The sequence below is a fragment of the Ictidomys tridecemlineatus genome, chromosome 8 (genome assembly GCF_052094955.1).
Source record: "Ictidomys tridecemlineatus isolate mIctTri1 chromosome 8, mIctTri1.hap1, whole genome shotgun sequence".
Lineage (NCBI taxonomy): Eukaryota > Metazoa > Chordata > Mammalia > Rodentia > Sciuridae > Ictidomys > Ictidomys tridecemlineatus.
This window is the reverse complement of record NC_135484.1, coordinates 140,153,088-140,167,459: the sequence shown is the minus strand read 5'-3', so window position 1 is coordinate 140,167,459 and position 14,372 is coordinate 140,153,088. Positions and strand designations below refer to the sequence as shown.

The following is a 14,372-nucleotide window of genomic DNA, read 5'->3' as shown; positions in this document are numbered from 1 at the left end:
TGGGCATTAATATATTTCACAAGCTGTCCAAATAATTCTAGTGTCTGGACAGATTGATTACTACTGCCCGATATCATATGAGTCGATTTGCTTAAATGATCACTGTTGTAATACATTTTTTAAACCAAATATGTCCATGATGATATATTTTGTTTTAGTGAATTTGCTTTGGTATCATTAAAAAGCATATGCTGCTTCAAAAATTATGAAATATATAATCAGAGCAGTGTTCTTTAACTTGGCTTTAGTTTGTTAATTCTGTTAAACTTTAGCAGTATTTGAGGTATTATTCTCCAAATACATTCATTGACTATGCTGTAATTTTTCAATTCACATGCCTTGGACTTTTTTTTTTTTTTAAAAGAGAGTGAGAGAGAGGGAGAGAGAGAGAGAGGATTTTTTTAATATTTATTTTTTAGTATTTGGCGGACACAATATCTTTGTCTGTATGTGGTGCTGAGGATTGAACCTGGGCCGCACGCATGCCAAGTGAGCGCGCTACCACATCCCCAGCCCACATGCCTTGGACTTTAGATATGGCTGTTACCTACAAAATCCACTAATGAATTTGATTTCCCCCCCCCCCCCCCAGTGCTAGGAATTGAACCCAGGAGCACTCTGCCACTGAGCCATCATCCCCAGGCCTTTTTTTTTTTTTTTTAACTTTTTTAATATTTATTTTTTAGTTTTCGGCAGACACAACATCTTTGTTTGTATGTGGTGCTGAGGATTGAACCCGGGTCGAATGCATGCCAGGCGAGCACGCTACCGTTTGAGCCACATCCCCAGCCCCATCCCCAGGCCTTTTTAAATAGCAAGGTAGCTAAGTTGCTCAGATTGGCCTTGAACTTGTGATCCTCCTACCTCAACCTCCCAAGTAGCTGGTGAAAGTGGAGTGACTCCCCCAAGACAGAAATTCATCCAAGAGATCTTATTGGGGGGCTGCCTGAAGGGGAAGAAAGGAAAGGAGAAGAAGCTTGCGTGAGACTGCAAGCTTCAGCTTAAGAATGGTTGCTTTGAGGATATGGCGGATGCTAATGGGCAGGGTGACTCAGGAACAGGCTAGTGGACACTGTGTCCTGAGAGGATTGGTCGAGAAAACTTTTGACTTTGGTGTCCTTTGGCTTTGTGCCCTTAGGCTTGGCGCCCTTTGGAGAGGAGGGGGAGGGGTAATGGATTATGTGATGTTCTTCTCCAGAGATGGAAACTTAACTTCAGTGGGAGTTAAGTTTCGATGGGGGAAATAAAACCAAAAGGCAAGGTCTCCCACACACCCAACAGCTAGGATTACAAGAGTGTACCTCTGTGCCCAACTGAAATTTGATTTTTCTTTTTTAGTTGTCAATGGACCTTTATTATTTATTTATTTATATGTAGTGCTGAGAATTAAACCCAGTGCCTCACACATGCAAGCGCTCTACCACTGAGCTACAACTCCAGACCCTGAAATTTGATTTTTTAAAAAAGACTAATATATATGTATATTATGTATGTGTATGTACACACACACACACACACACACAGTAAAGTTTATTTATTTATTTATTTATTTATTTAGTGTTAGGGATTGAACCCATGGGTACTTTACTACTGAATCACATCCCTAGTCCTTTTTATTTTTTCAGTTTTTATTTTGAGACAGGGTCTTAGTATGTAGCTGATGATCTGATGTTCACTAAAGTTTACTTTGTATATGTAACCACACTGATCTTTCTGATGTTAAATCTGATCCTGCCAGTTTACATCTTAAAACACTTTGATTTGACAGTAAGTTTCCATCATTTTTAGGTGAAAACAAAAATCCTTTACATGGCCTACAAGTTCCTTCATTATCAGGCTCCTGCCTACCTTTCCAGTCTCATCTCACTAACCCCTAGCTTACTGTTAACCATACTGACGTTAGCATGTGTTGTTCTGCTTAAAGTGGTCAGGCTCACCACCTCAGTTCTTTCTCTGCTATCCTTTAGATCTCTGCTCAAATATCATTTCCTTAGAGGTGCATTCACTATTGTGAGTCTGAGTCAGGTAGTTTTTCCACAATACTACTAAAGTTCAAGTGGCCATGCTTTCTCTGTTAACACCTGTGGTCAGGTCTCTTTCACGTGTAGAAATCTGCTCCATACCTTCATGTTTCTAGAACCTCTCCCTATGAAATTGGAGACTTATTCACTTCCCATTACAACTATCCTGGTGAGAGGTGGATCCTCTAACAAAAATGTCCCAGCTCCAGCATGATTCCTCACTCCTCAATACTTTAGAATGTATCTCTGAAGAACAAGGACCTTTTCTCACACAACCATAATGCAATGATTAAATGCAGATCATTTAACAATCATTTGATATCATTTACTATAAGAATAACAATTGAGGGGCTGGGGATGTGGCTCAGGTGGTAGCGTGCTCACCTGGCATGCATGGGGCGCTGAGTTCGATCCTTAGCACCACATAAAAGTAAAATAAAGTTGTTGTGTTCACTGAAAACTAAAAAATAAATATTAAAAAATTCTCTCTCTCTCTCTCAAAAAAAGAATAACAATTGATATGTTAAAACTCAACTATATAAAATGTAATTATAAGTTGGTTATAAGTTTATATTCAAATTTCACTCATTGTTCCAATCATCTCCTTTCTAGCAGTTTTTTTCCTAAGTCCTAGAGCAAATCCAAGATCCTTTGTTGCATTTAGTTGTTGTGTCTGACTCTGATCTGAAATATTTCCTTAGCCTTTTTGTTTCTTTTCTTGGCATTGGCAGTCTTAAAGATCTCACATCATTTGTTTTATAGAATGTTCAAGTGAGGTGTGTTCCTTAAGTAACTGATCAGTTAATACCACAAAGAAAGCACTTTTTTTTTTTTTTTGTACCAGGAATTAAACCCAGAGGTGCTTAACCACTGAGTTGTATTCCTAGCCCTTTTTATATTTTATTTAGAGACAGGGTCTCACTAAGTTGCTTAGGGCCTTAATAAGTTGCTGAGGCTGGCTTTGCACTTGTGATCTTCCGGCCTCAGCCTCCTGGGCTTCTGGGATTACAGGTGTGCGCCATTACACCTGGCTTAAGAGAGCACATATTGACACCAGTGTCCTCTGGTGTGGTACGGTGGGTGATACAAACATTGCTTACATTAACTTGCTACCCAAATTGCATAACCTGAATAGACTCTTGAAGAAACTACCAGACTTTCTTCACTTTCAGAATAAAGTCCCCATTGGGTCACAGGTGATCAAGAGCTCTCATGACCTTTGTTTCTCATCACATCTGCTGTATGGCAGACATTGTGGCTATCCACACACCATCTTTCCCCCTTGGCTTCCCTACTTTTGTATAGGTGGCTCTTGGGGAAGCTGAGCCCTCCCCAGCTCAGGGAGTGAGCCACAGTTAGTCCATGTCTCATGTGGCAGCACTATTCTACTTGCTGCTCATTGGTGTTGGGATGGATATGTGACCCATTTCTGTCGGTCAAGACTCAATAATAAGTTTTGTGGGGAGCTTTTGGGGAAAAGTATGCTCCTTGATTAAAAAAAAAAAAAAAAAAGGATGTCTACATCGTTTTACTACATTGAAGATGGTTGTAGGAAGACATGATTAATGCTATGGCAACTGTCTTCCACAAGGCCAAAGACAAAAGGAGCCCGGGAAGGTAGAGACCTGGGTCTTCCACACTGTACTAATTCTGAAACCATCTATTACTGCAGGGGGTGGTGTGGGGTGCAGGATTGTTAGATGTCACTGTTTGAGACAACTGTCACCTGCAGCCAAGCACACTTGTCTGATGCATCCTGCCTATTTCCTCCCTTACTCCCACTTTCCATTCCTATGTGCTCTCTCTCCCCTCTGAGCCTAACTCCTATTTATTCTTAGGCTTCAGAAAAGACATAACTTCCTCCAGACACCTTCATTTACCTTCCAGGACTGGACTGGGTGCCTCTCCTGTAGTATTCTCCACCTACCCCCACAGTAGCCTTTATAGTCACCACCAAAACAATTCTCTCCTTGGATTAATTGTTTTATTGTGCCTGTGTTTAGCAGTTGGGTTTTTTTTTTTTTTTTGGCGGGGGGGAGGGTACCAGGGATTGAATTCAGGGGCACTCAACCACTCGCTTTTGCTGAGGCTGGCTTTGAACTCGAAATCCTCCTGCCTCAGCCTCCCAAACCACTGGGATTACAGGCATGTGCCACCATGCCCAGCTAGAAGTTGGTTTTAAATCTTCTGTATAGGAAAGGTTTATAGAACTATTGATGTAATAGTTCTATAGAACACATTTTTTTTAATAAGCCTAATTCAGGAAACAGGAAGAAGTGGAAAGAATAGTTCCTTATAATAGCCAACATCATCCCATCCAGCCTTTGATTCAACCCTAACTCAAGGTTGACCTTTTTATAATAAATCTCCAGACTTGATTCCTGGTAGCTTGAGGGTGGGTGGATTGGTATGATGATTTCTTTCTTGGATCCTGGAAACATCCATGGGTTTTGCTCCTTGAAAAAGACTCAGAATCTTTTGATTTCCCTACAAGGACTCCCCATCCCCATTCTCAAAAAAAAAAAAAAAAAAAAAAAGCAGCAGAAGAAGAAAAAGACAATTGATGATGTAAATAGCAGCCTTGAAACCTAATTCAACATATTTAACAAAGCCATTTAAGTAATCTTTGGTCCATTTTCTCTGCAGAACATGGTTTCAGTGCCCTGGTTTTGATGATTGTGAATACCAATTAACTTTATTATTTTTCAAGGTCACACATTATATCTTTATATCAAACTATTCTGAAAATAAACATCCTTAAAAAAGAAAATAAATAACATCCCAGCTCATTTCCTGTCCTGGCCTCCCACCTTATTCAGCCATACTACCTTACTGTTTAAGGTGGTCAAACATTTCATTGCCAATCTATCATTTGATCTGGGATTACAATCTATATTTATGAAGACTCTTATCAGACTTCTCTAATTCTTATTTACTAATCACCATCCAAAGAATACCAATGAGGTTCCAGAAGAATATCTCCAATGCTGTATCTCTAACAGATAACCTAAATTCACGATAACAGTTCCCCACCTTTTTTTTTGGGGGGGGGTGGCAGGGGAAGTGGGGACTGATGATTGAACTCAGGGGCACTTTAGCACTGAGCTACATCCCTATCCGTTTTAAGGTTTTATTTTGAGACAGGGTCTTGTTAAAATGCTTAGGGTCTAATTTGTGATCCTTCTGCCTCAGTCTCCCAGATTGCTGGGATTACAGGCGTGCACCACTATACCTGACTTCTATCCACCTGAAATGCCTGTAAATTATTTTCCATACAAAATAAAATCAGAAATCATAGAAAAATTCAAAATGCAAATCTATAACTTTCTATGTTCTATTGATAGTCTAAAGTGATCAAATATTTTAATTGATTGAACATGCTATTAAAAAGCCATGTGATGGTATAACTTGGTCACAGACAATAAGGTGAACATTTGTTAATTCTAAAGCTTGTAAATGCCACAAAATAGCTACATTTAACTATATAGGAAATTAAAATAACACCAATACTGCCCTATTTAGAGTCACCATACTCTTCTATTGCTTTGATTTTTTTTCTTCTTTCTATATTTTTAATTAAAAAGTGTATTGACATAAGAAAAAGGCTGAGGATGCTGTGGCAGGAGGATTTCAAGTTCAAAGCCAGGGTCAGCAACTTCATGAGGTCCTAAGCAACTTTAGACCCTGTCTCTAAATAAAACATTTTTAAAAGGCCTGGGGATGTGTCTCAGAGGTTAAGTGACCCTGGATTCAATCCCTGGTACCCCCCCCCCCCAAAAAAAAATGGTGGTAAAAGTAAATGGCTGATTTCTATCCTAATCACTGCAATCTCTGAATGCTACTTTTTTGGGAAAAGTGTCAGCTTTATCTCTAATAACAACTGTATCCATATATTTAGAAAACTAAAAGGGAAAGAGCATACGGTAATCTAAATAGACACAGGAAAAGCATTTGGCAAATTTCAAAATCATTCTTTTTTTTTCTTTGTTAAAATATTTTGTTTAGTTGTTAATGGACCTTTATTTCATTTATTTGCTTATATGTGATTCTGAGAATTGAACCCAGGGCCTCACACATTCTAGGCAAGTACTTTACCACTGAGCCACAACCCCAGCCCACTCAACACCATTCTTTTTTTTTTCTCTTTTTTTTTATTGGTTGTTCAAAACATTACAAAGCTCTTGACATATCATATTTCATACATTAGATTCAAGTGGGTTATGAACTCCCATTTTTACCCCAAATACAGATTGCCAAATCACATCGGAACACCATTCTTAATTAAAAAATAAAAAAAGTGGGGCGGGTGGTGGGGGGGAACTAAACAAATTAATCACAGGAGGGAACTTCTACAGCAGTGATAAACAGCACCTACAGAAAGCCTGTTGCTGGGCTGAGGGTATAGCTCAGTGGTAGAGCACCTGTCTGTCACGTCTGAGGCACTAAATTTCTTTACCTAGCACTGAGGGAAAGAAAAAAAAAAGCAGCCTACTGCATCATACTTAATAAAGAAGAAATGGAAGGTTGGGGTTGTGGCTCAGTGGTAGAGTGCTCGCTTCGTACGTGAGAGACCCTGGGTTCGATCCTCAGCACCACATAAAAATAAATAAACAAAATAAAGATATATTTAAAAAAAAAAAAGAACAAATGGGGGCTGGGGTGTAGCTCAGTGGTACAGTGCTTAGCTAGCACTGTACTTGTGAGGCACTGTGTTCAATCCTCAGCACCACATAAAAATAAATAAAACAAAGATATTATGTACATCTACAACTAAAAAAATTTAAAAAAAAGAGAGAACAAAATGGCTGGGGTTGTGGCTCAGTGGTGGAGCTATTGCCTAGCATGTGTGAGGCACTGGGTTCAATCCTCAGCACCACATAAATAATAAACAAATAAAATAAATCTATAAGTAAAAATATATTAAAAAAAAGAAAAAGTGACTATTTTCTCAAGGTCGATAAAAAGATTTCTATTTATGTTGTCCTGGAAGTTCTGCTCAGGGCAATCAAATAAGGAAAAGAAATAAAACATATCCAAATTGGGAATAAAAAAAAATAGAAGCAAAAATGAATTTATTTGTAGGCAACATAATAATCTGTCTAGAAAATCTGATTCTACAAAAAAAATACTAAAATTGTTTAGGTGAGATTAGCAAGGTTGCAAGGTATGAGATAAAAGTCAATTGCATTTTTGTATACTAGTAATGGACAATCAAATTAAATCTTTAAAAACATTTCTCTAAAACCAAAAATATGAACTGCACAGGGATAAGTTTGAAAAAATATGTGAAAAACACTTGAGTACAAAACACTGATGAGAGAAAACAAAGATTTAAATAGAGAGGCATATAGATTTTTTGTGGATCTGAAGACTCAATATTGTTAAGATTCTCCCCAAGTAAATCTACAGATTCAGTGCAGATCTAATCAGAATACCAGAAGGTTGGTTGGTTTGCTTGTTTAGAAGTTGACAAGCTGATTCTAAATTCACGTGCTAATTCAAAAGACATAGAAGAGGCAAAAGAACTCTGATCAAGAAAAACAAGGGGCTGGGGTTGTGGCTCAGCAGTAGAGCGCTTGCCTAGCATGTGTGAGGCCCTGGGGTCGATCCTCAGCACCACATAAAAATAAATTAATAATAAATTAAAAAAGGTATTGTGTCCTACTGCAACAATAACAACAACAGAACAAAATGGGTGGGCAAACTTGATTTTGAGACCTTTTTATAAAGGTACAATAATCAAAATGTTGTGTCTTAGAATAGAAAAAAATAATAGAAAAAGATCAACAAAACAAAACAAAACAAAAAATTCAATTGTTTCTTCTTTCAGTTTAGAAGAGAGAAATAAACATCTGGAAGATTTAATGAGAAGGCCCAGAGAGAGAGCCAGAAAACCGAGGTAAGTTTTCCATTCTTTAAAAATCAATAGTAATGTCTCGTCCCCACCCCACCCCCCCACTCCCCCACCCCCCCCACCCCCACCCAACTTTGGTACCAGGTATTGCACTCCAGAGTACTCAACTACTGAGCCTCATTCCCAGCCCTTTATTGTATTTTATTTAGAGGCAGGGTTTCTCTGAATTGCTTAGGGCCTCACTAAAAAATTTGCTGAGGCTGACTTTGAACTTGCAATCCTCCCACCTCATCCTCCTGAGCCACAGGCATGCACTACCACACCGAACTAATAATAATGTCTTTAGCGGGCTGGGGATGTGGCTCAAGCGGTAGTGCGCTTGCCTGGCATGTGTGAGGCCCGGGTTCGATCCTCAGCACCACATACAAACAAAGATGTTGTGTCCGCCGAAAGCTAAAAAGTAAATATTAAAATTAAAAGAATAAAATAATGTCTTTAGCTTTAAAAAAGTGTGTGTGTGTATTTATACACATGTATATAATACATTTCTAAAAACTTTTCCATGTCTCAATTTAAGATAAATTATAGGAAAATTCTTAATATTTTGCAATGATTTTAAAATAATCACCTGATAAATTGTTTAGCATTTTTTAATTTATATGTGACAGTGGAATGCATTATAATTCTTATTACACATATAGAGCACAATTTTTTATATCTCTGGTTATATACAAAGTATATTCACACCAATTCATGTCTTCATACATGTACTTTGGATAATATGTCCATCACATTCCACCATCACTTCTAACCCCATGCCCCCTCCCTTCCCTTCCCACCCCTCTGCCCTATCTAGAGTTTGTATAGTCCTCCCATGCTCCCTCTCCCTACCCCACTATGAATCAGCCTCCTTATATCAGAGGAAACTCATTCAGCATTTGGTTTTTTGGGATTAGCTAACTTCTCTTAGTATTATCTTCTCTAATTCCATCCATTTACCTGCAAATGCCATGATTTTATTCTCTTTTTGCTGAGTAATATTCCATTGTATGTGATATATATATATATATATATATATATATATATATATATATATATATATATATATATATAAAACTTTTTTTGTCCACTCATCTATTGAAGGGCATCTATATTGGTTCCACAGTTTAGCTATTGTGAATTGTGCTGCTATAAACATTGATGTGGCTGTGTCCCTGTAAAATATTCTGTTTTTAAGTCCTTTAGCTATAGACCAAGGAGTGGGATAGTTGGGTCAAATGGTGGTTCCATTCCCAATTTTCCAAGAAATCTTCATACTGCTTTCCATATTGGCTGCACCAATTTGCAGTCCCACCTGCAGTGTTTCAATGTACCTTTTCCCCCATATTCTCGCCAACACTTATTGTTGTTTGTCTTCATAATAGCTGCCATTCTGACTGGACTGAGATGAAATCTTAGAGTAGTTTTGATTTGCATTTCTCTAATTGCTAGCAATGATGAACATTTTTTTCATATATTTGTTGATTGATTGTATATTATCTTCTGAGAAGTGTCTATTCAGATCCTTGGACAACTTATTGATTTATTTATTTTTTGGTGTTTAGCTTTTTGAGCTCTTTATGTGATAAATATTTTTTTATAGAACCTGAATTGGAAAGAGATTTCCTGCTCTCAAGAATATATGTTTGCCTCTTAGGAATGTACTAACATTTTGCCTGCAAAAAAAAAATTGCTTAAAAGCAAGGCGTGGTGGCATACACCTGTAATCCCAGCAACTCTAGAGGCTGAGGCTGGGGGATGTTGAGTTCAAAGCCAGCCTTAGCAAAAGCGAAGTACTAAGCAACTCAGTGAGACCCTGTCTCTAAATAACATACAAGATAGGGCTGGGGATGTGGCTCAGTGGTTGAGGAGTGCCCCTGAGTTCAATCCCTTGTACAAAAAAAAAAAAAAAAAAAACCTGTTTATTTTGCTATATATTTTATGGCTAGATATTTTCTTACACTAACATTAAATCTTATGATCTGTTATTTTATTATTATTTAGACTTCAAGGGGATTTACCATTGAGCTACATCCCCCAGTCCTTTTTATTTCGTTAAAGGATCTCACTAAATATTGCCAAGACTGGCCTCCAGTTTGCAATCCTGTTGCCTCAGCTTTCGGAATGGCTGGAATTACAGGCGTGCAACACTGCACCCAGCTATAATCTGTTATTTTAGACTTGTTTCAGAATCTGATGCTATAAGTTATATGCAGAAACCCATTCGGGGTTGATTAAGAACATAGTGAGATGTTAAAAATGGACTAATCCTGGCCCAGTTCCTTGGGTGCTAATAAAACAATTGCAGACTCCCAAAGTCAGAGTAGGTTTTCCACATGTGCAGAGTTTCCAAAGGAAATTATTTTGAAGAACCCATTGGGCTTGCTGTGTATCCATTCCATATAAATGACAAGTTTCCCTGAGTGAAAAAGCTTAGGGTAGAAGTAGGAGACAAAAATTAAAGTTGCATTAGAATTTTTAAATTTAAATTTATTTTTTAGCTGGTTCATAAAAACTTAACAATTGTACATATTTATGGGGTACTATGAGATGTATTGATACATGTGCATGTCATGTAATATTTTTAAATCAGGGTAAGCTTATCTACCTCCTCAAACATTTGTCATTGCTTTATAGTGAACTCCTATATGATCTAGCAGTATCACAGTTGGTGTTAAACAAAATCCTTCTTTCTAGCTTTCTGAAATACATAGTACTTTGTTGTGTGTAGTCACCCTACTATGTAATACTAGCACACCACAGCTACTTACTCCTGTCCAACTATAATTTAGTATCCATTGATCAACCTTTCCCGTTGCCTTCTCCCACTTACTCCTCCTAGCCTCTGGTAATCGCATTCTACTTTCAACTGCCATGAAATCAACTTTTTTAGATTCCGCATGTAAGTGAGATCATGCAGTACTTGTAACCTAATGATCTCCAGTTCCATCCCTGTTGTCACAAATGACAGGATTTTATTCTTTTATTTGGCAAAATGGTATTCTGTTGTATGTATACCACATTTTCTTTATCCATTCATCAGTTGAGGGACATTTAGATTGTTTTCTTTCTTTTTTTCTTTTTTGGTACAAGGGATTGAAGCAGGGGTCTTTAACCACTGAGAAACATCCCTACCTAACCCCCCTTTTTTTTTGTATTGAATTAGAGATATGGTCTAACTGAGTTGCTAACTGCCTTGCTAAGTTACTGAGACTGGCTTTGAACTCTCAGTCCTCCTGCCTCAGCCTCCCGAATCCTGGGATTATAGGAGTGGACTACTGCTCCCAGCTTCTTTTCTTGATTGTTGTGAATAGCACTGCAGTGAACTTGGGTGTGCAAATGTCTCTTCGACACACTGATTGCATTTCCTCTGGATGTTTACCGAGTGGTGGTATTGCTAGATCATATGGTAGTTCACTTTTAACTTTTTGAGGAACTTTCCATACTGTTTTCCACTAACAGTGTGCAAGGGTTCCCTTTTCCTCTGACCAGCACTTGTTTTCTTTTGTTTTTTGGATAATAACTAAAGTTGTGTTTTGATTATGTCCTGAGACATGTTTGCTCAGCATACCATGTGTAAATACAACTGTTCTAAAAATCAAAACCTCTGAGCAGATTTAGACTAGCTGTTTGCAAAGTGCTAAGTATGATTTTTTTTTTTTTTTTTACCCACTGCATTGCTGGGAATCAAACCTGGCCCTTGGGCATACTAGACAAGTACTCTACCACTGAATTACACTCCCAGCCTAATATGAAAGAATGTGATCTGATGCTAAATCACAAATGCTTAGTAAATGCTAATTTAAACAGAATATGGGTCTTCTATGAATTGTAGAGAGAAACTATGGAATTTTTTCTAAAACTTTTAAAATAATAAAATTTGCATATAAACTCACATTTTTTACCAGTCAAGGTATTTGTTTATGTGCTGGGGTTGTAGCTCAGTGGTAGAGTGCTTGCTTAGCATGTGAGGCACTGGGTTTGATCCTCAGCACCACATAAAAATAAATTTTTTTAAAAAGGTATTGCATTCATCTATTTAAAAAATTTTTTAAAAATATATTTGTTTACTTATGGTCTATTTTCACAATGGATTAAAGGCCCATATGCATGGGTATAAACTGGCCTTGAATCAAGGGGGTGACATGGGGCAAAAGAGCTCTCTAGCCTTTTCTAACTTGTCAGGCCATGTGTTTTAAAAAACCTCAGATCTTGGCAGCCTTCAGCCATCACCATTTCCATTGGCTCTTATTGACTGATTGACCTCAGTACACTTAGCATGCAAAGGAGCTTTAGACTTTCTCTGCGTCATCTCAAAATTATGATGCTACTCTTGCTAATTGTACTGAGAATGGTGGGAAATCAAGATATGAAAAGGAGTACTTTAATAGTCTCAATGTCTAATTTTTGCCTCTAGTTCATCACTTTCAAAGAAATTCATTAGGTTTGCAAATCATGGCAGGAACCTTTTCCTAAATAAATCTATGGGAATGTTAAATGTAATTGAGACTCTGATTTAATATTTCTATTCAAGTTTATTAAGAATGATCTATGACAATTCAATATTATATATTGAAAAATTTTAATCTTTTAGGGTCTCATAGTTCTGTCCTAAATGGCATATTTTCCTTGCAAGTGAGTAAGAAAATATGCTACATAGAGAACATAGTGAAAAAATGTCATTATTTTTGTCCTTCCCTATTTTTTAAATTCTCTTCTTTTCTTTCCTACAGAACAAGATTAGAAAATCATCCAAAGTCCATGACCTTGGTAGGTCATCTTGATAGTCATTTTAAAAAAAACTACATTTGGCCGGGTGTGTTGGTGCACATCTAATCCTAGCAACTCAGGAGGCTGAGGCTGGGGGATATCAAGTTCAAAGCCAGCCTCAGCAAAAGCGAGGCACTAAGCAACTCAGTGAGACCCTGTCTCTAAATAAAATACAAAATAGAGATGAGGGTGTGGCTTAGTGGTCGAGTGTCCCTGAGTTCCATCCCCCATACAAAAAAAAAAAAAAACCCAAAATATGATCAAGACCCTCCCCTACCTAAAGCCCTTGGATGGTTTCCAACTGCACATCTCAGGTCCTCTGCAACCTAGCTCTCACCTTCCTCTCCAATTTTACCATGCATTGCTTTCTCCTCATCATCATTTATATACACCATATCTAACTACCTGCAGTTTTATAAACATGCTGTTATTTCTGTGCCTTCCTGTTACTGACCATGCTGCTTTTCCCCACTTGGTATGTTCTTCTCCAGCTACTTTTCTTCTGCTTTTTTCAGTTCTCTCCTTATGAGCATCTGCCAGCTCACGCTCCATCTTCTCTAAGAAGCCATTTCTTCTCTGTCTATCACATGGAACTGGCTAGCTTCCTCCCAGGTGCCCACACCATACCTATTGGCACAATAGCTCCTATAGCATAATATTACTGTTCTCTGCTTACATGACCGTTGACTTGACTAGAACTTTTTTAGTGCAGGAATTGTCTCATATTTGTTTCGGTACTCCCCAAGCATCTGTCACTTAGTAGGTTCCTAACTAGGAGTGAGTGAGAATTAAATTTGGGACCCAGACCAAAGCTACACTTGCTAGAATCATGCCTAATACTCCGCTGCTGCCCCTGTCCTGCCCCAGGCCATGGGCATGTTTCATGAATACTGTGACCTCTTTGTGACATAGCTTTGTGGAAGAGGGAAATGATCAATAGGTCACGTCTCTCATTGCAACACAGCTTTTCTAATAGTTGAATTATGAGGGCACCAATAAATACCATTAATTCTGCAGCACTGTGCTGTAAGTCACTTCATCAGTTATTCAGACTAATGCTTCTGTTCCTTTTCTACATTCTCTGCCACTGGCAACCAAATCAAGAAAGATGAAACTCCACCCACCTTGTTTTTCATAGTGTTCCTCAGTGGGAGAAGGATTGAAATAAAACCAAAAGTATTAATTAAAATATAGCCTGGGTACTTTTTGTGGAGTTCATCTGTAGGCTTTCTTCACAGCCCTCTCTCCTAGGTAACCAAGAATTTGCTGTTCAGAAGTCCTGTCACTAAATGCCTTTCCCCAAAGCTTATAAAACATTTTTTCTTTTCACTTTTAGATGCCAAATATTTTTAAAGGAAATAGAAATGATTTATTTTAAACAAGATTAAGCACTAGTCATTTTCATCAGCTACTCCAGGAAGAATTATTACTAAGTACACTACTCCAGCTAATCATACATATGATGTGTTAAAATCTGTATACACAATGAAATTTTACATTCCGAAAAAATGTGATTACTTTTCTTCTAATTTCTTCTTGTGACCAATCAAACACATTCTACTTCAACACAGATGAATGCAGTGGCTCTTTTGCCAAATATTCTCACAGAATACCCTTCCATGTTATCAGGGGCTTAGTGAGGCACAAAGATTTACTAACAGGTTTCACATCAGCTGTTTATTGTGCCA

The 14,372-nt window shown here is 37.8% G+C and overlaps 1 protein-coding gene across 1 annotated transcript in view; it reads left to right on the top strand.

Annotated features, from left to right (window-relative positions):
• The window catches only part of Cage1 (cancer antigen 1), a 38,859-nt gene extending 24,840 nt beyond the window's left edge, over positions 1–14,019 (top strand). Inside the window, exons 12-13 of the mRNA XM_078020514.1 lie at positions 7,852–7,920; positions 12,648–14,019. Coding sequence (XP_077876640.1) covers positions 7,852–7,920; positions 12,648–12,750 — 172 coding nt within the window. The 3' untranslated portion in view covers positions 12,751–14,019. The remainder of the gene's footprint in view (positions 1–7,851; positions 7,921–12,647) is intronic.
• Positions 14,020–14,372: the final 353 nt, after the last annotated feature.